This window comes from Oncorhynchus masou, chromosome 9 (genome assembly GCF_036934945.1).
Source record: "Oncorhynchus masou masou isolate Uvic2021 chromosome 9, UVic_Omas_1.1, whole genome shotgun sequence".
In the NCBI taxonomy this organism is placed as follows: domain Eukaryota; kingdom Metazoa; phylum Chordata; class Actinopteri; order Salmoniformes; family Salmonidae; genus Oncorhynchus; species Oncorhynchus masou.
The window spans coordinates 91,527,261-91,553,041 of NC_088220.1; the positions used below are offsets into that span (position 1 = coordinate 91,527,261).

Genomic DNA, 25,781 nt, shown 5'->3' on the forward strand with positions numbered 1-25,781 from the left:
AGAACATTTGTTGGTGTCACGGCCGTCAAAAGAAGAGGACCAAAGTGCAGAGTGGTGAGCTGGTGAACTTCACAAAATAGATGGCAACATGAGGTAGGAAAATTATGCGGATATATTGAAGCAACATCTCAAGACATCAGTCTTATGGTATAGAGGACGCTTGCGCCCCACTTGGCCAAAATCCAGGGAAAATGCAGCACGGCAAATTCAAATAAATTGATAGAAAAATCTAACTTTGATTAAATCACACATGTAAGATACTCAATTAAAGCTACACTCGTTGTGAATCCAGCCAACATGTCAGATTTTAAAAAGGCTTTTCGGCAAAAGCATAAGAAGCTATTATCTGATGATAGCACAACAGTAAACAAAGAGGGTAGCATATTTCAACCCTGCAGGCGCTACACAAAACGCTGAAATAAAATATAAAACATGCCTTACCTTTGACAAGCTTCTTTTGTTGGCACTCCAATATGTCCCATAAACATCACAATTGGTCCTTTTGTTCAAAACATTTGACCTAAGTTAAACAGTTTAAATGCAATGATACCAAATACTAATTGAGTGTATGTAAACTTCTGACCCACTGGGAATGGTATGAAAGAAATGAAGGCTGAAATAAATCATTCTCTCTTCTATTATTCTGACATTTCACATTCTGAAAATAAAGTGGTGATCCTAACCGACCTAAAACAGGGAATTGTTACTAGGATTATATGCCAGGAATTGTGAAAAACTGAGTTTAAATGTATTTTTGCTAACGTGTATGTAAACTTCCGACTTCAACTGTAAGTAGTATATTTTTGAATATATATCAACTGTATATATTCTTGAGTTTAATTTGGGAGATAGTAATTCATTAACAACTTCTACCATGGTGCCCCAAATCCCGAATGAGTTAATTGTTATGTGATTAATTGAATCGGGTAACAATTAAACATACTTAGTGGAATAAATAAATAACAGTCATCAGATTAATGAAAGTCACGACACTAAGCGCCTGAAATAGGAGAGTTCTGTTTTATGAGTGAGGGTTAAGAGGACTAGGGTTAGTGTGTGAGAGAGTGAGTGAGTGTGTGTATCTGTGTGTGTGAGAGTGAGTGAGTGTGTGAGGGTGTGTATCTGAGCTAGCGAGGACAGTGTTGTTGAGGATTAGAGGTTAATAAAGGCCCTTACCTCCCAGGAGGTGACCAGTTCATGCCTGCGGCCGTTCCCTCCACTGACGTTAGCTGGGGCCACTGAGGGTACTGGAAGTTTTGGACACAAGAAAACAACACCAGCCATCACACGTCATATCTCCTGCAAGACCCTAGTTGACTGTTATTTACCAAGTCAGTTCAACTCTGCTCAACCCATAGCTCTACTCATTTGAAGAGACTCAAGATGAGTTGAAATGTGGAAAATACAAGCTTCAATACCACTACAGTATCGGTGACCCATAGCTCTTGTCCCAAGAAACCCAAACGGAATCGTAAAAGTAGAGTTATACCAGTATATGCCATCTAGAATACTTTTTATTAATAATATACAGTGGGTGGACACCTCCTCATCCAACATCTCATGGACACCTCCTCATCCAACATCTCATGGACACCTCTTCATCCAACATCTCATGGACACCTCCTCATCCAACATCTCAAGGACACCTCATCCAACCTTCTCATAGACACCTCCTCATCCAACATCTCATGGACACCTCCTCATCCAACATCTCAAGGACACCTCATCCAACCTTCTCATAGACACCTCCTCATCCAACATCTCATGGACACCTCCTCATCCAACCTTCTCATAGACACCTCATCCAACATCTCATGGACACCTCCTCATCCAACCTTCTCATAGACACCTCCTCATCCAACATGCCATAGACACCTCCTCATCCAACATCTCATGGACACCTCCTCATCCAACCATCTCATAGACACCTTCTCATCCAACATCTCATGGACACTTCCTCATCCAACATCTCATGGACACATCCTCATCCAACATCCTCATCCAACATCTCATGGACACCTCCTCATCCAACATCTCATTCCAAAACCATAGGTATTAATATGGAGTTTGGTCCCCCCTTTACTGCTATAACAGCCTCCACTCTTCTGGTACGGCTTTCCACTAGATGTTGGAACATTGCTGCAGGGAGGGCATCCTGACTGGTTGCATCACTGCCTCGTATGGCAACTGCTTGGCCTCTGAGCGCAAGACACTACAGAGGGTAGGTAGTGCGTATAGCCCAGTTCATCACTAGGGTAAGCATCCTGCCAGGACCTCTATACCAGGTGGTGTCAGAGGAAGGGCCTAAAAATTGTCAAAGACCCCAAAGACTGTTCTCTCTGCTACCGGTACCGGAGTGCCAAGTCTGGGTCCAAGAAGCTTCTAAACAGCTTCTACCCCCAAGACATAAGACTCCTCAACAGCTAATCAAATGGCTACCCAATGTCACCCACCACCTTATTACGCTGATGCTACTCTCTGTTTATCAATGTATAGTCACTTTACCTCTACCTACAGGTACATATTACCTCAATTACCACGACTAACTGGTGGCCCGCATATTGACTCTGTACCGGTACCCCCTGCATATAGCTTCCACATTGACTCTGCACTGGTTCCCCCTGTATATAGCCTCCACATTGACTTTGTACTGGTTCCCGCTGTATATAGCCTCCAGATTGACTCTGTAACGGTACCCCTGTACATAGCATCCACATTGACTCTGTACCGCTACCCCCTGTATATAGCCTCCACATTGACTCTGTACCAGTACCCCCTGTATATAGCCTCCACATTGACTCTGTACCAGTACCCCCTGTATATAGCCTCCACATTGACTCTGTACCAGTACCCCCTGTATATAGCCTCCACATTGACTCTCTACCGGTACCCCCTGTATATAGCCTCCACATTGACTCTCGACCGGTACCCCCTGTATATAGCCTCCACATTGACTCTGTATTGGTTCCCCCTGTATATCGCCTCCACATTGACTCTGTACCGGTACCCCCTGTATATAGCCTCCACATTGACTCGGTACAACTACCCCCTGTATATAGCCTCCACATTGACTCTGTAAAGGTACCATCTGTATATATCCTCCACATTGACTCGGTACCACTACCCCCTGTATATAGCCTCCACATTGACTCTGTACCACTACCCCCTGTATATAGCCTCCACATTGACTCTGTACCGGTACCCCCAGTATATAGCCTTCACATTGACTCTGTACCAGTACCCCCTGTATATAGCCTCCACATTGACTCTGTACCAGTACCCCCTGTATATAACCTCCACATTTACTCTCTACCGGTACCCCCTGTATATAGCCTCCACATTGACTCTGTATTGGTTCCCCCTGTATATCGCCTTAACATTGACTCTTTACCAGTACCCCCTGTATATAGCCTCCACATTGACTCTGTACCGGTACCCCCTGTATATAGCCTCCACATTGACTCTGTAACGGTACCCCTTGTATCCCTGTATATAGCCTCCACATTGACTCTGTACCGCTACCCCCTGTATATAGCCTCCACATTGACTCTGTCCCAGTACCCCCTGTATATAGCCTCCACATTGACTCTGTCCCAGTACCCCCTGTATATATCCTCCACATTGACTCTGTACCACTACCCCCTGTATATAGCCTCCACATTGACTCTGTACCACTACCCCCTGTATATAGCCTCCACATTGACTCTGTACCGGTACCCCCAGTATATAGCCTTCACATTGACTCTGTACCAGTACCCCCTGTATATAGTCTCCACATTGGCTCTGTACCGGTACCCACTGTATATAGCCTCCACATTGACTATGTACCGGTACCCCCTGTATGTAGCCTCCACATTGACTCTGTAACAGTACCCCCTGTATATAGCCTCCACATTGACTCTGTACCAGTACCCCCTGTATGTAGCCTCCACATTGACTCTGTACCGGTACCCCCTGTATATAGCCTCCACATTGACTCTGTACCACCGGTACCCCCTGTATATAGCCTCCACATTGACTCTATACCGGTACCCCCTGTATATAGCCTCCACATTGACTCTGTACTAGTACACCCTGTATATAGCTTCCACATTGACTCTATACCGGTACCCCCTGTATATAGCCTCCACATTGACTCTTTACCAGTACCCCCTGTATATAGCCTCCACATTGACTCTGTACCAGTACCTCCTGTATATAGCCTCCACATTTACTCTGTACCGCTACCCCCTGTATATAGCCTCCACATTGACTCTGTACCGGTACCCCCTGTATATAGCCTCCACATTGACTCTGTACCGGTACCCCCTGTATATAGCCTCCACAATGACTCGGTACAACTACCCCCTGTATATAGCCTCCACATTGACTCTGTACCGGTACCATCTGTATATATCCTCCACATTGACTCGGTACCACTACCCCCTGTATATAGCCTCCACATTGACTCTGTACCACTACCCCCTGTATATAGTCTCCACATTGACTCTGTACCGGTACCCACTGTATATAGCTTCCACATTGACTATGTACCGGTACCCCCTGTATATAGCCTCCACATTGACTCTGTACCAGTACCCCCTGTATATAGCCTCCACATTGACTCTGTACCAGTACCCCCTGTATGTAGCCTCCACATTGACTCTGTACCGGTACCCCCTGCATATAGCCTCCACATTGACTCTGTACCAGTACCCCCTGTATATAACCTCCACATTTACTCTCTACCGGTACCCCCTGTATATAGCCTCCACATTGACTCTGTACCGGTACCCCCTGTATATAGCCTCCACATTGACTCTGTATTGGTTCCCCCTGTATATCGCCTTAACATTGACTCTTTACCAGTACCCCCTGTATATAGCCTCCACATTGACTCTGTACCGGTACCCCCTGTATATAGCCTCCACATTGACTCTGTAACGGTACCCCTTGTATCCCTGTATATAGCCTCCACATTGACTCTGTACCGCTACCCCCTGTATATAGCCTCCACATTGACTCTGTCCCAGTACCCCCTGTATATAGCCTCCACATTGACTCTGTCCCAGTACCCCCTGTATATATCCTCCACATTGACTCTGTACCGCTACCCCTGTATATAGCCTCCACATTGACTCTATACCGGTACCCCCTGTATATAGCCTCCACATTGACTCTGTACTAGTACACCCTGTATATAGCCTCCACATTGACTCTGTACCGGTACCCCCTGTATATAGCCTCCACATTGACTCTGTACCAGTACCCCCTGTATATAGCCTCCACATTGACTCTGTACCAGTACCCCTGTATATAGCCTCCACATTTACTCTGTACCGCTACCCCCTGTATATAGCCTCCACATTGACTCTGTACCGGTACCCCCTGTATATAGCCTTCACATTGACTCTGTACCAGTACCCCCTGTTTATAGCCTACACATTGACTCTGTAACGGTACCCCTTGTATCCCTGTATATAGCCTCCACATTGACTCTGTACCAGTACCCCCTGTATATAGCCTCCACATTGACTCTGTACCAGTAACCCCTGTATATAACCTCCACATTGACTCTGTACCGGTACCCCCTGTATATAGCCTCCACAGTGACTCGGTACCACTTCCAGCCTTCACATTGACTCTGTACCACTACCCCCTGTATATAGCCTCCACATTGACTCTGTACCAGTACCGCCTGTATATAGTCTCCACATTGACTCTGTACCGGTACCCACTGTATATAGCTTCCACATTGACTATGTACCGGTACCCCCTGTATATAGCCTCCACATTGACTCTGTACCAGTACCCCCTGTATGTAGCCTCCACATTGACTCTGTACCGGTACCCCCTGCATATAGCCTCCACATTGACTCTGTACCAGTACCCCCTGTATATAACCTCCACATTTACTCTCTACCGGTACCCCCTGTATATAGCCTCCACACTGACTCTGTACCGCTACCCCCTGTATATAGCCTCCACATTGACTCTGTACCGGTACCCCCTGTATATAGCCTCCACATTGACTCTGTACCGGTACCCCCTGTATATAGCCTCCACAATGACTCGGTACAACTACCCCCTGTATATAGCCTCCACATTGACTCTGTACCGGTACCATCTGTATATATCCTCCACATTGACTCGGTACCACTACCCCCTGTATATAGCCTCCACATTGACTCTGTACCACTACCCCCTGTATATAGCCTCCACATTGACTCTGTACCGGTACCACCTGTATATAGCCTTCACATTGACTCTTTACCAGTACCCCCTGTATATAGCCTCCACATTGACTCTGTACCAGTACCTCCTGTATATAGCCTCCACATTGACTCTGTACCGCTACCCCCTGTATATAGCCTCCACATTGACTCTGTACCGGTACCCCCTGTATATAGCCTCCACATTGACTCTGTACCGGTACCCCCTGTATATAGCCTCCACAATGACTCGGTACAACTACCCCCTGTATATAGTCTCCACATTGACTCTGTACCGGTACCCACTGTATATAGCTTCCACATTGACTATGTACCGGTACCCCCTGTATATAGCCTCCACATTGACTCTGTACCAGTACCCCCTGTATATAGCCTCCACATTGACTCTGTACCAGTACCCCCTGTATGTAGCCTCCACATTGACTCTGTACCGGTACCCCCTGCATATAGCCTCCACATTGACTCTGTACCAGTACCCCCTGTATATAACCTCCACATTTACTCTCTACCGGTACCCCCTGTATATAGCCTCCACATTGACTCTGTACCGGTACCCCCTGTATATAGCCTCCACATTGACTCTGTATTGGTTCCCCCTGTATATCGCCTTAACATTGACTCTTTACCAGTACCCCCTGTATATAGCCTCCACATTGACTCTGTACCGGTACCCCCTGTATATAGCCTCCACATTGACTCTGTAACGGTACCCCTTGTATCCCTGTATATAGCCTCCACATTGACTCTGTACCGCTACCCCCTGTATATAGCCTCCACATTGACTCTGTCCCAGTACCCCCTGTATATAGCCTCCACATTGACTCTGTCCCAGTACCCCCTGTATATATCCTCCACATTGACTCTGTACCGCTACCCCCTGTATATAGCCTCCACATTGACTCTATACCGGTACCCCCTGTATATAGCCTCCACATTGACTCTGTACTAGTACACCCTGTATATAGCCTCCACATTGACTCTGTACCGGTACCCCCTGTATATAGCCTCCACATTGACTCTGTACCAGTACCCCCTGTATATAGCCTCCACATTGACTCTGTACCAGTACCCCCTGTATATAGCCTCCACATTTACTCTGTACCGCTACCCCCTGTATATAGCCTCCACATTGACTCTGTACCGGTACCCCCTGTATATAGCCTTCACATTGACTCTGTACCAGTACCCCCTGTTTATAGCCTACACATTGACTCTGTAACGGTACCCCTTGTATCCCTGTATATAGCCTCCACATTGACTCTGTACCAGTACCCCCTGTATATAGCCTCCACATTGACTCTGTACCAGTAACCCCTGTATATAACCTCCACATTGACTCTGTACCGGTACCCCCTGTATATAGCCTCCACAGTGACTCGGTACCACTTCCAGCCTTCACATTGACTCTGTACCACTACCCCCTGTATATAGCCTCCACATTGACTCTGTACCAGTACCGCCTGTATATAGTCTCCACATTGACTCTGTACCGGTACCCACTGTATATAGCTTCCACATTGACTATGTACCGGTACCCCCTGTATATAGCCTCCACATTGACTCTGTACCAGTACCCCCTGTATGTAGCCTCCACATTGACTCTGTACCGGTACCCCCTGCATATAGCCTCCACATTGACTCTGTACCAGTACCCCCTGTATATAACCTCCACATTTACTCTCTACCGGTACCCCCTGTATATAGCCTCCACACTGACTCTGTACCGCTACCCCCTGTATATAGCCTCCACATTGACTCTGTACCGGTACCCCCTGTATATAGCCTCCACATTGACTCTGTACCGGTACCCCCTGTATATAGCCTCCACAATGACTCGGTACAACTACCCCCTGTATATAGCCTCCACATTGACTCTGTACCGGTACCATCTGTATATATCCTCCACATTGACTCGGTACCACTACCCCCTGTATATAGCCTCCACATTGACTCTGTACCACTACCCCCTGTATATAGCCTCCACATTGACTCTGTACCGGTACCACCTGTATATAGCCTTCACATTGACTCTGTACCAGTACCCCCTGTATATAGTCTCCACATTGACTCTGTACCGGTACCCACTGTATATAGCTTCCACATTGACTATGTACCGGTACCCCCTGTATATAGCCTCCACATTGACTCTGTACCAGTACCCCCTGTATATAGCCTCCACATTGACTCTGTACCAGTACCCCCTGTATGTAGCCTCCACATTGACTCTGTACCGGTACCCCCTGCATATAGCCTCCACATTGACTCTGTACCAGTACCCCCTGTATATAACCTCCACATTTACTCTCTACCGGTACCCCCTGTATATAGCCTCCACATTGACTCTGTACCGGTACCCCCTGTATATAGCCTCCACATTGACTCTGTATTGGTTCCCCCTGTATATCGCCTTAACATTGACTCTTTACCAGTACCCCCTGTATATAGCCTCCACATTGACTCTGTACCGGTACCCCCTGTATATAGCCTCCACATTGACTCTGTAACGGTACCCCTTGTATCCCTGTATATAGCCTCCACATTGACTCTGTACCGCTACCCCCTGTATATAGCCTCCACATTGACTCTGTCCCAGTACCCCCTGTATATAGCCTCCACATTGACTCTGTCCCAGTACCCCCTGTATATATCCTCCACATTGACTCTGTACCGCTACCCCCTGTATATAGCCTCCACATTGACTCTATACCGGTACCCCCTGTATATAGCCTCCACATTGACTCTGTACTAGTACACCCTGTATATAGCCTCCACATTGACTCTGTACCGGTACCCCCTGTATATAGCCTCCACATTGACTCTGTACCAGTACCCCCTGTATATAGCCTCCACATTGACTCTGTACCAGTACCCCCTGTATATAGCCTCCACATTTACTCTGTACCGCTACCCCCTGTATATAGCCTCCACATTGACTCTGTACCGGTACCCCCTGTATATAGCCTTCACATTGACTCTGTACCAGTACCCCCTGTTTATAGCCTACACATTGACTCTGTAACGGTACCCCTTGTATTCCTGTATATAGCCTCCACATTGACTCTGTACCGGTACCCCCTGTATATAGCCTCCACATTGACTCTGTACCAGTAACCCCTGTATATAACCTCCACATTGACTCTGTACCGGTACCCCCTGTATATAGCCTCCACAGTGACTCGGTACCACTTCCAGCCTTCACATTGACTCTGTACCACTACCCCCTGTATATAGCCTCCACATTGACTCTGTACCAGTACCGCCTGTATATAGCCTCCACATTGACTCTGTACTAGTACACCCTGTATATAGCTTCCACATTGACTCGATACCGGTACCCCCTGTATATAGCCTCCACATTGACTCTGTACCAGTACCCCCTGTATGTAGCCTCCACATTGACTCTGTACCGGTACCCCCTGCATATAGCCTCCACATTGACTCTGTACCAGTACCCCCTGTATATAACCTCCACATTTACTCTCTACCGGTACCCCCTGTATATAGCCTCCACATTGACTCTGTACCGGTACCCCCTGTATATAGCCTCCACATTGACTCTGTATTGGTTCCCCCTGTATATCGCCTTAACATTGACTCTTTACCAGTACCCCCTGTATATAGCCTCCACATTGACTCTGTACCGGTACCCCATGTATATAGCCTCCACATTGACTCTGTAACGGTACCCCTTGTATCCCTGTATATAGCCTCCACATTGACTCTGTACCGCTACCCCCTGTATATAGCCTCCACATTGACTCTGTCCCAGTACCCCCTGTATATAGCCTCCACATTGACTCTGTCCCAGTACCCCTGTATATATCCTCCACATTGACTCTGTACCGCTACCCCCTGTATATAGCCTCCACATTGACTCTATACCGGTACCCCCTGTATATAGCCTCCACATTGACTCTGTACTAGTACACCCTGTATATAGCCTCCACATTGACTCTGTACCGGTACCCCCTGTATATAGCCTCCACATTGACTCTGTACCAGTACCCCCTGTATATAGCCTCCACATTGACTCTGTACCAGTACCCCCTGTATATAGCCTCCACATTTACTCTGTACCGCTACCCCCTGTATATAGCCTCCACATTGACTCTGTACCGGTACCCCCTGTATATAGCCTTCACATTGACTCTGTACCAGTACCCCCTGTTTATAGCCTACACATTGACTCTGTACCAGTACCCCCTGTATATAGCCTCCACATTGACTCTGTACCAGTACCCCCTGTATATAGCCTCCACATTGACTCTGTACCGGTACCCCCTGTATATAGCCTCCACATTGACTCTGTACCAGTACCCCCTGTATATAACCTCCACATTGACTCTGTACCGGTACCCCCTGTATATAGCCTCCACAGTGACTCGGTACCACTTCCAGCCTTCACATTGACTCTGTACCACTACCCCCTGTATATAGCCTCCACATTGACTCTGTACCAGTACCCCCTGTATATAGCCTCCACATTGACTCTGTACCAGTACCCCCTGTATATAGCCTCCACATTGACTCTGAACCAGTACCGCCTGTATATAGCCTCCACATTGACTCTGTACTAGTACACCCTGTATATAGCTTCCACATTGACTCGATACCGGTACCCCCTGTATATAGCCTCCACATTGACTCTGTACCAGTACCCCCTGTATATAGCCTCCACAATGACTCTGTACCAGTACGTCCAGTATATAGCCTCCACATTTACTCTGTACCGCTACCCCCTGTATATAGCCTCCACATTGACTCTGTAATGGTACCCCCTGTATATAGCCTCCACATTGACTCTGTACCGGTACCCCCTGTATATAGCCTCCACATTGACTCGGTACAACTACCCCCTGTATATAGCCTCCACATTGACTCTGTACCGGTACCATCTGTATATATCCTCCACATTGACTCTGTACCAGTACCCCCTGTATATAGCCTTCATATTGACTCTGTACCACTACCCCCTGTATATAGCCTCCACATTGACTCTGTACCACTACCCCCTGTATATAGCCTCCACATTGACTCTGTACCAGTACCTCCTGTACATAGCCTCCACATTTACTCTGTACCGCTACCCCCTGTATATAGCCTCCACATTGACTCTGTAATGGTACCCCTGTATATAGCCTCCACATTGACTCTGTACCGGTACCCCCTGTATATAGCCTCCACATTGACTCGGTACAACTACCCCCTGTATATAGCCTCCACATTGACTCTGTACCACTACCCCCTGTATATAGCCTTCACATTGACTCTGTACCACTACCCCCTGTATATAGCCTCCACATTGACTCTGTACCACTACCCCCTGTATATACATTTAACATTACATTTAAGTCATTTAGCAGACGCTCTTATCCAGAGCGACTTACAAATTGGTGAATTCACCTTCTGACATCCAGTGGAACAGCCACTTTACAATAGTGCATCTAAGTCATTAAGGGGGGGGGGGGGGGGGGTGGTGAAGGATTACTTATCCTATCCTAGGTATTCCTTGAAGAGGTGGGGTTTCAGGTGTCTCCGGAAGGTGGTGATTGACTCCGCTGTCCTGGCGTCGTGAGGGAGTTTGTTCCACCATTGGGGGGCCAGAGCAGCGAACAGTTTTGACTGGGCTGAGCGGGAACTGTACTTCCTCAATGGCAGGGAGGCGAGCAGGCCAGAGGAGGATGAACGCAGTGCCCTTGCTTGGGTGTAGGGCCTGATCAGAGCCTGGAGGTACTGCGGTGCCGTTCCCCTCACAGCTCCGTAGGCAAGCACCATGGTCTTGTAGCGGATGCGAGCTTCAACTGGAAGCCAGTGGAGAGAGCGGAGGAGCGGGGTGACGTGAGAGAACTTGGGAAGGTTGAACACCAGACGGGCTGCGGCGTTCTGGATGAGTTGTAGGGGTTTAATGGCACAGGCAGGGAGCCCAGCCAACAGCGAGTTGCAGTAATCCAGACGGGAGATGACAAGTGCCTGGATTAGGACCTGCGCCGCTTCCTGGGTGAGGCAGGGTCGTACTCTGCGGATGTTGTAGAGCATGAACCTACAGGAACGGGCCACCGCCATGATGTTGGTTGAGAACGACAGGGTGTTGTCCAGGATCACGCCAAGGTTCTTAGCGCTCTGGGAGGAGGACACAGTGGAGTTGTCAACCGTGATGGCGAGATCATGGAACGGGCAGTCCTTCCCCGGGAGGAAGAGCAGCTCCGTCTTGCCGAGGTTCAGCTTGAGGTGGTGATCCGTCATCCACACTGATATGTCTGCCAGACATGCAGAGATGCGATTCGCCACCTGGTCATCAGAAGGGGAAAGGAGAAGATTAATTGTGTGTCGTCTGCATAGCAATGATAGGAGAGACCATGTGAGGTTATGACAGAGCCAAGTGACTTGGTGTATAGCGAGAATAGGAGAGGGCCTAGAACAGAGCCCTGGGGGACACCAGTGGTGAGAGCGCGTGGCGAGGAGACAGATTCTCGCCACGCCACCTGGTAGGAGCGACCTGTCAGGTAGGACGCAATCCAAGCGTGGGCCGCGCCGGAGATGCCCAACTCGGAGAGGGTGGAGAGGAGGATCTGATGGTTCACAGTGTCGAAGGCAGCCGATAGGTCTAGAAGGATGAGAGCAGAGGAGAGAGAGTTAGCTTTAGCAGTGCGGAGCGCCTCCGTGATGCAGAGAAGAGCAGTCTCAGTTGAATGACTAGTCTTGAAACCTGACTGATTTGGATCAAGAAGGTCATTCTGAGAGAGATAGAGGGAGAGCTGGCCAAGGACGGCACGTTCAAGAGTTTTGGAGAGAAAAGAAAGAAGGGATACTGGTCTGTAGTTGTTGACATCGGAGGGATCGAGTGTAGGTTTCTTCAGAAGGGGTGCAACTCTCGCTCTCTTGAAGATGGAAGGGACGTAGCCAGCGGTCAGGGATGAGTTGATGAGCGAGGTGAGGTAAGGGAGAAGGTCCCCGGAAATGGTCTGGAGGAGAGAGGAGGGGATAGGGTCGAGCGGGCAGGTTGTTGGGCGGCCGGCCGTCACAAGAAGCGAGATTTCATCTGGAGAGAGAGGGGAGAAAGAGGTCAGAGCACAGGGTAGGGCAGTGTGAGCAGAACCAGCGGTGTCGTTTGACTTAGCAAACGAGGATCGGATGTCGTCGACCTTCTTTTCAAAATGGTTGACGAAGTCATCTGCAGAGAGGGAGGAGGGGGGGAGGGGGAGGAGGATTCAGAAGGGAGGAGAAGGTGGCAAAGAGCTTCCTAGGGTTAGAGGCAGATGCTTGGAATTTAGAGTGGTAGAAGGTGGCTTTAGCAGCAGAGACAGAGGAGGAAAATGTAGAGAGGAGGGAGTGAAAGGATGCCAGGTCCGCAGGGAGGCGGGTTTTCCTCCATTTCCGCTCGGCTGCCCGGAGCTCTGTTCTGTGAGCTCGCAATGAGTCATCGAGCCACGGAGCGGGAGGGGAGGACCGAGCCGGCCTGGAGGATAGGGGACATAGAGAGTCAAAGGATGCAGAAAGGGAAGAGAGGAGGGTTGAGGAGGCAGAGTCAGGAGAAAGGTTGGAGAAGGTATGAGCAGAGGGAAGAGATGAAAGGATGGAAGAGGAAAGAGTAGCGGGGAGAGAGAGCGAAGGTTGGGACGGCGCGATACCATCCGAGTAGGGGCAGTGTGGGAAGTGTTGGATGAGAGCGAGAGGGAAAAGGATACAAGGTAGTGGTCGGAGACTTGGAGGGGAGTTGCAGTGAGGTTAGTGGAAGAACAGCATCTAGTAAAGATGAGGTCGAGCGTATTGCCTGCCTTGTGAGTAGGGGGGAAGGTGAGAGGGTGAGGTCAAAAGAGGAGAGGAGTGGAAAGAAGGAGGCAGAGAGGAATGAGTCAAAGGTAGACGTGGGGAGGTTAAAGTCGCCCAGGACTGTGAGAGGTGAGCCGTCCTCAGGAAAGGAGCTTATCAAGGCATCAAGCTCATTGATGAACTCTCCGAGGGAACCTGGAGGGCGATAAATGATAAGAATGTTAAGCTTGAAAGGGCTGGTAACTGTGACAGCATGGAATTCAAAGGAGGCGATAGATAGATGGGTAAGGGGAGAGAGAGAGAATGACCACTTGGGAGAGATGAGGATCCCGGTGCCACCACCCCGCTGACCAGAAGCTCTCGGGGTGTGCGAGAACACGTGGGTGGACGAAGAGAGAGCAGTAGGAGTAGCAGTGTTATCTGTGGTGATCCATGTTTCCGTCAGTGCCAGGAAGTCGAGGGACTGGAGGGAGGCATAGGCTGAGATGAACTCTGCCTTGTTGGCCGCAGATCGGCAGTTCCAGAGGCTACCGGAGACCAGGAACTCCACGTGGGTCGTGCGCGCTGGGACCACCAGATTAGGGTGGCCGCGGCCACGCGGTGTGGAGCGTTTGTATGGTCTGTGCAGAGAGGAGAGAACAGGGATAGATAGACACATAGTTAACAGGGTACAGAAGAGGCTACGCTAATGCAAAGGAGATTGGAATGACAAGTGGACTACACGTCTCGAATGTTCAGAAAGTTAAGCTTACGTAGCAAGAATCTTATTGACTAAAATGATTGAAATGAAACAGTACTGCTGGAGTAGGCTAGCTGGTAGTGGCTGCGATGTTGACACTACACTAATCAAGTCGTTCCGTCGAGTGTAATAGTTTCTACAGTGGTGCTATTCGGGGGCTAGCTGGCTAGCTAGCTAAAGGTTGATTGCGTTCCGTTACTTAAAAGAACGACAATAGCTGGCTGGCTAACCTAGAAAATCGCTCTAGGCTACACAATTGTCTTAGATACAAAGACGGCTATGTATCTAGCTAGCTACGATCAAACAAAACAAACCGTTGTACTGTAATAGTTACTACGGTGCTGCTATTCAAACAGTAGAAGAACGACAATAGCTGGCCAGCTAACCTAGAAAGCTAACCTAGAAAATCGCTCTAGACTACACAATTGTCTTAGATACAAAGACGGCTATGTAGCTGGCTAGCTACGATCAAACAAATCAAACCGTTGTACTGTAATGAAGTGAAATGAAAATGTGATACTACCTGTGGAACGACGCGGAATGTTGACCGGGTAGTTGGAGTTCAATTCGGTAGAGGTTGGCTAGCTGTTGGCTAGCTAGCTAGCAGCATTTCCTACGTTAAGGACGACAAATAGCTGGCTAGCTAACCTCGGTAAATTAAGATAATCACTCTAAGTCTACACACTCTAAACTGCACAATTATCTTGGATACGAAGACAACTATGTAGCTAGCTGACACTACGCTAATCGAGTCGTTCAGTTGAGTGTAATAGTTACTACAGTGCTAGTGGACAGTGGATGTTAGCTAGCTGCTTAGCTGCTTAGCTAGCTGCTGGGCAGATACGTTAGGACGACGAAATACGATAATTATGCAATTGTCGTTGATACAAGGACGGCTATGTAGCTGGCTAAGAAGAAATTGCTAAGATTAGACAAATCAAACCGTTGTACTATAACGAAATGTAATGAAAAGTTATAAAAAGTTATACTACCTGCGGACCGAAGTGTAGATGCGGCCGCTCGCTCGCTCCAACCGTAGCCTCCACATTGACTGTACCGGTACCCCCTGCATATAGCCTCCACATTGACTCTGTACCAGTACCCCCTGTATATAGCCTCCACATTGACTCTGTACCACTACCCCCTGTGTATAGCCTCCACATTGACTCTGTACCGGTACCCCCTGTATATAGCCTACACATTGACTCTGTAACGGTACCCCTTGTATCCCTGTATATAGCCTCCACATTGACTCTGTACAGGTACCCCCTGTATATAGCCTCCACATTGACTCTGTAACGGTACCCCTTGTATCCCTGTATATAGCCTCCACATTGACTCTGTACCAGTACCCCCTGTATGTAGCCTCCACATTGACTCTGTACCGGTACCCCCTGCATATAGCCTCCACATTGACTCTGTACCAGTACCCCCTGTATATAACCTCCACATTTACTCTCTACCGGTACCCCCTGTATATAGCCTCCACATTGACTCTGTACCGGTACCCCCTGTATATAGCCTCCACATTGACTCTGTATTGGTTCCCCCTGTATATCGCCTTAACATTGACTCTTTACCAGTACCCCCTGTATATAGCCTCCACATTGACTCTGTACCGGTACCCCATGTATATAGCCTCCACATTGACTCTGTAACGGTACCCCTTGTATCCCTGTATATAGCCTCCACATTGACTCTGTACCGCTACCCCCTGTATATAGCCTCCACATTGACTCTGTCCCAGTACCCCCTGTATATAGCCTCCACATTGACTCTGTCCCAGTACCCCCTGTATATATCCTCCACATTGACTCTGTACCGCTACCCCCTGTATATAGCCTCCACATTGACTCTATACCGGTACCCCCTGTATATAGCCTCCACATTGACTCTGTACTAGTACACCCTGTATATAGCCTCCACATTGACTCTGTACCGGTACCCCCTGTATATAGCCTCCACATTGACTCTGTACCAGTACCCCCTGTATATAGCCTCCACATTGACTCTGTACCAGTACCCCTGTATATAGCCTCCACATTTACTCTGTACCGCTACCCCCTGTATATAGCCTCCACATTGACTCTGTACCGGTACCCCCTGTATATAGCCTTCACATTGACTCTGTACCAGTACCCCCTGTTTATAGCCTACACATTGACTCTGTAACGGTACCCCTTGTATCCCTGTATATAGCCTCCACATTGACTCTGTACCGGTACCCCCTGTATATAGCCTCCACATTGACTCTGTACCAGTACCCCCTGTATATAACCTCCACATTGACTCTGTACCGGTACCCCCTGTATATAGCCTCCACAGTGACTCGGTACCACTTCCAGCCTTCACATTGACTCTGTACCACTACCCCTGTATATAGCCTCCACATTGACTCTGTACCAGTACCCCCTGTATATAGCCTCCACATTGACTCTGTACCAGTACCCCCTGTATATAGCCTCCACATTGACTCTGAACCAGTACCGCCTGTATATAGCCTCCACATTGACTCTGTACTAGTACACCCTGTATATAGCTTCCACATTGACTCGATACCGGTACCCCCTGTATATAGCCTCCACATTGACTCTGTACCAGTACCCCCTGTATATAGCCTCCACAATGACTCTGTACCAGTACGTCCTGTATATAGCCTCCACATTTACTCTGTACCGCTACCCCCTGTATATAGCCTCCACATTGACTCTGTAATGGTACCCCCTGTATATAGCCTCCACATTGACTCTGTACCGGTACCCCCTGTATATAGCCTCCACATTGACTCGGTACAACTACCCCCTGTATATAGCCTCCACATTGACTCTGTACCGGTACCATCTGTATATATCCTCCACATTGACTCTGTACCAGTACCCCCTGTATATAGCCTTCATATTGACTCTGTACCACTACCCCCTGTATATAGCCTCCACATTGACTCTGTACCACTACCCCCTGTATATAGCCTCCACATTGACTCTGTACCAGTACCTCCTGTACATAGCCTCCACATTTACTCTGTACCGCTACCCCCTGTATATAGCCTCCACATTGACTCTGTAATGGTACCCCCTGTATATAGCCTCCACATTGACTCTGTACCGGTACCCCCTGTATATAGCCTCCACATTGACTCGGTACAACTACCCCCTGTATATAGCCTCCACATTGACTCTGTACCACTACCCCCTGTATATAGCCTTCACATTGACTCTGTACCACTACCCCCTGTATATAGCCTCCACATTGACTCTGTACCACTACCCCCTGTATATAGCCTCCACATTGACTGTACCGGTACCCCCTGCATATAGCCTCCACATTGACTCTGTACCAGTACCCCCTGTATATAGCCTCCACATTGACTCTGTACCACTACCCCCTGTGTATAGCCTCCACATTGACTCTGTACCGGTACCCCCTGTATATAGCCTACACATTGACTCTGTAACGGTACCCCTTGTATCCCTGTATATAGCCTCCACATTGACTCTGTACAGGTACCCCCTGTATATAGCCTCCACATTGACTCTGTAACGGTACCCCTTGTATCCCTGTATATAGCCTCCACATTGACTCTGTACCAGTACCCCCTGTATATATCCTCCACATTGACTCTGTACCGCTACCCCCTGTATATAGCCTCCACATTGACTCTATACCGATACACCTTGTATATAGCCTCCACATTGACTCTGTACCGGTACCCCCTGTATATAGCCTCCACATTGACTCTGTACCAGTACCCCCTGTATATAGCCTCCACATTGACTCTGTACCAGTACCCCCTGTATATAGCCTCCACATTTACTCTGTGCCGCTACCCCCTGTATATAGCCTCCACATTGACTCTGTACCGGTACCCCCTGTATATAGCCTTCACATTGACTCTGTACCAGTACCCCCTGTTTATAGCCTACACATTGACTCTGTAACGGTACCCCTTGTATCCCTGTGTATAGCCTCCACATTGACTCTGTACCGGTACCCCCTGTATATAGCCTCCACATTGACTCTGTACCAGTACCCCCTGTATATAACCTCCACATTGACTCTGTACCGGTACCCCCTGTATATAGCCTCCACAGTGACTCGGTACCACTTCCAGCCTTCACATTGACTCTGTACCACTACCCCCTGTATATAGCCTCCACATTGACTCTGTACCAGTACCGCCTGTATATAGCCTCCACATTGACTCTGTACTAGTACACCCTGTATATAGCTTCCACATTGACTCGATACCGGTACCCCCTGTATATAGCCTCCACATTGACTCTGTACCAGTACCCCCTGTATATAGCCTCCACAATGACTCTGTACCAGTACGTCCTGTATATAGCCTCCACATTTACTCTGTACCGCTACCCCCTGTATATAGCCTCCACATTGACTCTGTAATGGTACCCCCTGTATATAGCCTCCACATTGACTCTGTACCGGTACCCCCTGTATATAGCCTCCACATTGACTCGGTACAACTACCCCCTGTATATAGCCTCCACATTGACTCTGTACCGGTACCATCTGTATATATCCTCCACATTGACTCTGTACCAGTACCCCCTGTATATAGCCTTCATATTGACTCTGTACCACTACCCCCTGTATATAGCCTCCACATTGACTCTGTACCACTACCCCCTGTATATAGCCTCCACATTGACTCTGTACCAGTACCTCCTGTACATAGCCTCCACATTTACTCTGTACCGCTACCCCCTGTATATAGCCTCCACATTGACTGTACCGGTACCCCCTGCATATAGCCTCCACATTGACTCTGTACCAGTACCCCCTGTATATAGCCTCCACATTGACTCTGTACCACTACCCCCTGTGTATAGCCTCCACATTGACTCTGTACCGGTACCCCCTGTATATAGCCTCCACATTGACTCTGTAATGGTACCCCCTGTATATAGCCTCCACATTGACTCTGTACCACTACCCCCTGTATATAGCCTTCACATTGACTCTGTACCACTACCCCCTGTATATAGCCTCCACATTGACTCTGTACCACTACCCCCTGTATATAGCCTCCACATTGACTGTACCGGTACCCCCTGCATATAGCCTCCACATTGACTCTGTACCAGTACCCCCTGTATATAGCCTCCACATTGACTCTGTACCACTACCCCCTGTGTATAGCCTCCACATTGACTCTGTACCGGTACCCCCTGTATATAGCCTACACATTGACTCTGTAACGGTACCCCTTGTATCCCTGTATATAGCCTCCACATTGACTCTGTACAGGTACCCCCTGTATATAGCCTCCACATTGACTCTGTAACGGTACCCCTTGTATCCCTGTATATAGCCTCCACATTGACTCTGTACCAGTACCCCCTGTATATATCCTCCACATTGACTCTGTACCGCTACCCCCTGTATATAGCCTCCACATTGACTCTATACCGATACACCCTGTATATAGCCTCCACATTGACTCTGTACCGGTACCCCCTGTATATAGCCTCCACATTGACTCTGTACCAGTACCCCCTGTATATAGCCTCCACATTGACTCTGTACCAGTACCCCCTGTATATAGCCTCCACATTTACTCTGTACCGCTACCCCCTGTATATAGCCTCCACATTGACTCTGTACCGGTACCCCCTGTATATAGCCTTCACATTGACTCTGTACCAGTACCCCTGTTTATAGCCTACACATTGACTCTGTAACGGTACCCCTTGTATCCCTGTGTATAGCCTCCACATTGACTCTGTACCGGTACCCCCTGTATATAGCCTCCACATTGACTCTGTACCAGTACCCCCTGTATATAACCTCCACATTGACTCTGTACCGGTACCCCCTGTATATAGCCTCCACAGTGACTCGGTACCACTTCCAGCCTTCACATTGACTCTGTACCACTACCCCCTGTATATAGCCTCCACATTGACTCTGTACCAGTACCGCCTGTATATAGCCTCCACATTGACTCTGTACTAGTACACCCTGTATATAGCTTCCACATTGACTCGATACCGGTACCCCCTGTATATAGCCTCCACATTGACTCTGTACCAGTACCCCCTGTATATAGCCTCCACAATGACTCTGTACCAGTACGTCCTGTATATAGCCTCCACATTTACTCTGTACCGCTACCCCCTGTATATAGCCTCCACATTGACTCTGTAATGGTACCCCCTGTATATAGCCTCCACATTGACTCTGTACCGGTACCCCCTGTATATAGCCTCCACATTGACTCGGTACAACTACCCCCTGTATATAGCCTCCACATTGACTCTGTACCGGTACCATCTGTATATATCCTCCACATTGACTCTGTACCAGTACCCCCTGTATATAGCCTTCATATTGACTCTGTACCACTACCCCCTGTATATAGCCTCCACATTGACTCTGTACCACTACCCCCTGTATATAGCCTCCACATTGACTCTGTACCAGTACCTCCTGTACATAGCCTCCACATTTACTCTGTACCGCTACCCCCTGTATATAGCCTCCACATTGACTCTGTAATGGTACCCCCTGTATATAGCCTCCACATTGACTCTGTACCGGTACCCCCTGTATATAGCCTCCACATTGACTCGGTACAACTACCCCCTGTATATAGCCTCCACATTGACTCTGTACCACTACCCCCTGTATATAGCCTTCACATTGACTCTGTACCACTACCCCCTGTATATAGCCTCCACATTGACTCTGTACCACTACCCCCTGTATATAGCCTCCACATTGACTGTACCGGTACCCCCTGCATATAGCCTCCACATTGACTCTGTACCAGTACCCCCTGTATATATCCTCCACATTGACTCTGTACCACTACCCCCTGTATATAGCCTCCACATTGACTCTGTACCGGTACCCCCTGTATATAGCCTACACATTGACTCTGTAACGGTACCCCTTGTATCCCTGTATATAGCCTCCACATTGACTCTGTACCAGTACCCCCTGTATATAGCCTCCACATTGACTCTGTACCAGTACCCCCTGTATATAGCCTCCACATTGACTCTGTACCAGTACCCCCTGTATATAGCCTCCACATTGACTCTGTACCGCTACCCCCTGTATATAGCCTCCACATTGACTCTGTACCATTGCCCCCTTTATATAGCCTCCACATTGACTCTGTATCGTAACACCCTGTATATAGCCTCCACATTGACTCTGTACCGGTACCCCTATATATAGCCTCCACATTGACTCTGTACCATTGCCCCCTTTATATAGCCTCCACATTGACTCTGTATCGTAACACCCTGTATATAGCCTCCACATTGACTCTGTACCAGTATCCTCTGCATTTAGCCTCGCTACTGTTATTTTATTGTTGCTTTTTTATTAATTTATTTTTTACTTCAGTTTATTTTAATAAAAATGTTCTTACACTGATTTTTCTTAGAAATGCATTGTTGGTAAAGGGCTTGTCAGTCAGCATTTCACTGTAAGGTATAAAGTCGTAGCCAAAAGTTTTGAGAATGACACAAATATTAATTTTCACAGTCTGCTGCCTCAGTTGGTATGATGGCAATTTGCATATACTCCAGGCCATTTTGGAGGATGGCCTGGTGTCAAGAAGTGCAGCAAAGAAGCCACCTCTCTCCAGGAAAAACATCAGGGACAGACCCATGTTCTGCAAAAGGTACAGGGATTGGACTGCTGAGGACTGGCGTAAATTTCATTTTCTATGATGAAACCCATTCCCAATTATTTGGGGAAAAAAGCTTGTCTGGAGAAGACAAGGTGAGCGCTACCATCAGTCCTGTGTCATGCCAACAGTAAAGCATCCTGAGACCATTCATGTGTGGGGTTGCTTCTCAGCCAAGGGAGTGGGCTCACTCACAATGTTGCCTAAGAACATAGCCATGAATAAAGAATGGTACCAACACATCCTCCAAGAGCAACTTCTCCCAACAATCCAGGAACAGTTTGGTGACAAACAATGCCATTTCCAGCATGATGGAGCACCTTCCCATAAGTCAAAAGTGATAACTAAGTTGCTCAGGGAACAAAACATAAATATTTTGGGTCTATGGCCAGGAAACTCCCCAGACCTTAATCCCATTGAGAATTTATGGTCAATCCTCAAGAGGTGGGTGGACAAACAAAAACCCACAAATTCTGACAAACTCCAAGCATTGATTATGCAAGAATGGGCTGCCATCAGTCAGGATGTGGCCCAGAAGTTAATTGACAGCGTCTTGAAAGGTCTTGAAAAAGAAGGGTCAACAATGCAAATATTGACTCTGCATCAACTTCATATAATTGTCAATAAAAGCCTTTGACACTTATGAAATGCTTGTAATTATACTTCAGTCTTCCACATCTGACAAAAAATATCTAAAGATACTGAAGCAGCAAACGTTGTGGAAATTCATTTTTGTGTAATTCTCAAGACTTTTGGCCACGACTTGCATTCGGCGCAAGTGACAAATAACATTTGATTCGATTGGATTTGATTTCATTACATTCAGCCACAAGAGCATTAGTGAGACTGGTACTGATGTTGGGTGATTGGAGATGATGCAGACAATTACATTGATGGAAGCTACAATCTAGATGCAATATTAAAGCTGATTCACCCCCTACAAACGGTTTAATAAAACATAAAAACATATAATTTTAGTGGAACTAAGGGGCCTAGTCCAAACCACGAAAAACCGGCCCAGACCATCATTCCTCATCCACCAAACTTTACAGTTGGGACTATACATTGGGGCAGGTAGCGTTCTCCTGGCATCCGCCAAACCCAGATTCGTCCGTCGGACTACCAGATGGTGAAGAGTAGTGATTAATCACTCCAGAGAATGCATTTCCACTGCTCCCTAGTCCAATGGCGGCAAGCTTTACACCACTCCAGCAGACGCTTGGTATTGCGCATGGTGATCTTGGGCACGTGAGCAGCTGCTTTAATTGGTTGAGGAGTTTGTTAAATAAGCAGATGCAAGACAGAGACACCGAGACAGAGACATAGAGAAACAGAGCCTCAGAGCCTCATAGCCACAGAGAGAGAGCCCCAGAGACACAGAGCCTCAGAGCCACAGAGCCACAGAGCCTCAGAGACACAGAGTCTCAGAGCCACAACCACTCAGAGCCTCAGCCACTCAGAGCCTCAGCCACTCATGGCCAGAGCCTGAGCCACTGGGCCACTCAGAGCCTCAGCTACTCAGAGCCTCAGCCACTCAGAGCCAGAGCCTGAGCCACTGGGCCACTCAGAGCCTCAGCCACTCAGCCTCTCAGAATCTCAAAGCCTCAGCAACTCAGAGTATTATAGCCTCAGCCACTCAGAGCCTCAGCCATTCAGAGCCTCAGCCACTCAGAGCCTCAGCCAATCAGAGCCTCAGCCACTCAGAGCCTCAGCCACTCAGAGCCTCAGCCACTCAGAGTATTATAGCCTCAGCCACTCAGAGTATTATAGCCTCAGCCACTCAGAGCTTCAGCCACTCAGAGTATGATGGGGCGGCAGTGTAGCCTAGTGGTTAGAGCGTTGGACTAGTAACCGGAAGGTTGTGAGTTCAAACCCCCGAGCTGACAAGGTACAAATCTGTCGTTCTGCCCACTGTTCGTCATTGAAAATAAGAATGTGTTCTTAACTGACTTGCCTGGTTAAATAAAGGTAAAATAAAATAAATAAATAAAATTATAGCATCAGAATCTCAGAGCCTCAGCAACTCATAGTATTACAGCCTCAGCCACTCAGAGTATTATAGCCTCAGCCTCTCAGAATCTCAGAGCCTCAGCAACTCATAGTATTACAGCCTCGGCCACTCAGAGCCTCAGCAACTCATAGTATTACAGCCTCAGCCACTCAGAGTATTATAGCCTCAGCAACTCATAGTATTACAGCCACAGCCTCTCAGAATCTCAGAGCCTCAGCAACTCATAGTATTAGAGCCACAGCCACTCAGAGTCTCAACCACTCAGCCTCTCAGAATCTCAGAGCCTCAGCAACTCATAGTATTAGAGCCACAGCCACTCAGAGTCTCAGCCACTCAGCCTCTCAGAATCTCAGAGCCTCAGCAACTCATAGTATTACAGCCTCAGCCACTCAGAGCCACTGGGCCACTCAGAGCCACAGCCACTCAGAGCCTCAGCCACTCAGCCTCTCAGAATCTCAGAGCCTCAGCAACTCATAGTATTAGAGCCACAGCCACTCAGAGTCTCAGCCTCTCAGAATCTCAGAGCCTCAGCAACTCATAGTATTACAGCCTCAGCCACTCAGAGCCACAGCCACTCAGAGCCTCAGCCACTCAGAGCCTCAGCCACTCAGAGCCTCAGCCACTCAGAGCCTCAACACCTCAGCCTCTCAGAATCTCAGAGCCTCAGCAACTCATAGTATTACAGCCTCAGCCACTCAGAGCCACAGCCACTCAGAGCCACAGCCACTCAGAGCCTCAGCCACTCAGCCTCTCAGAATCTCAGAGCCTCAGCAACTCATAGTATTACAGCCTCAGCCTCTCAGAATCTCAGAGCCTCAGCAACTCATAGTATTACAGCCTCAGCCACTCAGAGCCACAGCCACTCAGAGCCACAGCCACTCAGAGCCACAGCCACTCAGAGCCTCAGCCACTCAGAGCCTCAGCCACTCAGAGCCTCAGCCACTCAGAGTCTCAGCCACTCAGCCTCTCAGAATCTCAGAGCCTCAGCAACTCATAGTATTACAGCCTCAGCCACTCAGAGCCTCAGCCACTCAGAGCCTCAGCGCCTCAGCACCTCAGAGCCACAGCCACTCAGAGCCTCAGCCACTCAGAGCCTCAGCCACTCAGAGCCTCAGCCACTCAGAGCCTCAGCCACTCAGAGCCTCAGCCACTCAGCCTCTCAGAATCTCAGAGCCTCAGCAACTCATAGTATTACAGCCTCAGCCACTCAGAGCCTCAGCACCTCAGAGCCTCAGCCACTCAGAGCCTCAGCACCTCAGAGCCTCAGCCACTCAGAGCCTCAGCCACTCAGAGCCTCAGCCACTCAGAGCCTCAGCCACTCAGCCTCTCAGAATCTCAGAGCCTCAGCAACTCATAGTATTACAGCCTCAGCCACTCAGAGCCTCA

The 25,781-nt window shown here is 48.4% G+C and overlaps 1 protein-coding gene across 1 annotated transcript in view; it reads right to left on the reverse strand.

Annotated features, from left to right (window-relative positions):
- The window catches only part of LOC135546750 (contactin-5-like), a 436,013-nt gene that overhangs the window by 59,368 nt on the left and 350,864 nt on the right, over window positions 1–25,781 (reverse strand). The window contains exon 16 of the mRNA XM_064975401.1: window positions 1,177–1,247. Coding sequence (XP_064831473.1) covers window positions 1,177–1,247 — 71 coding nt within the window. The remainder of the gene's footprint in view (window positions 1–1,176; window positions 1,248–25,781) is intronic.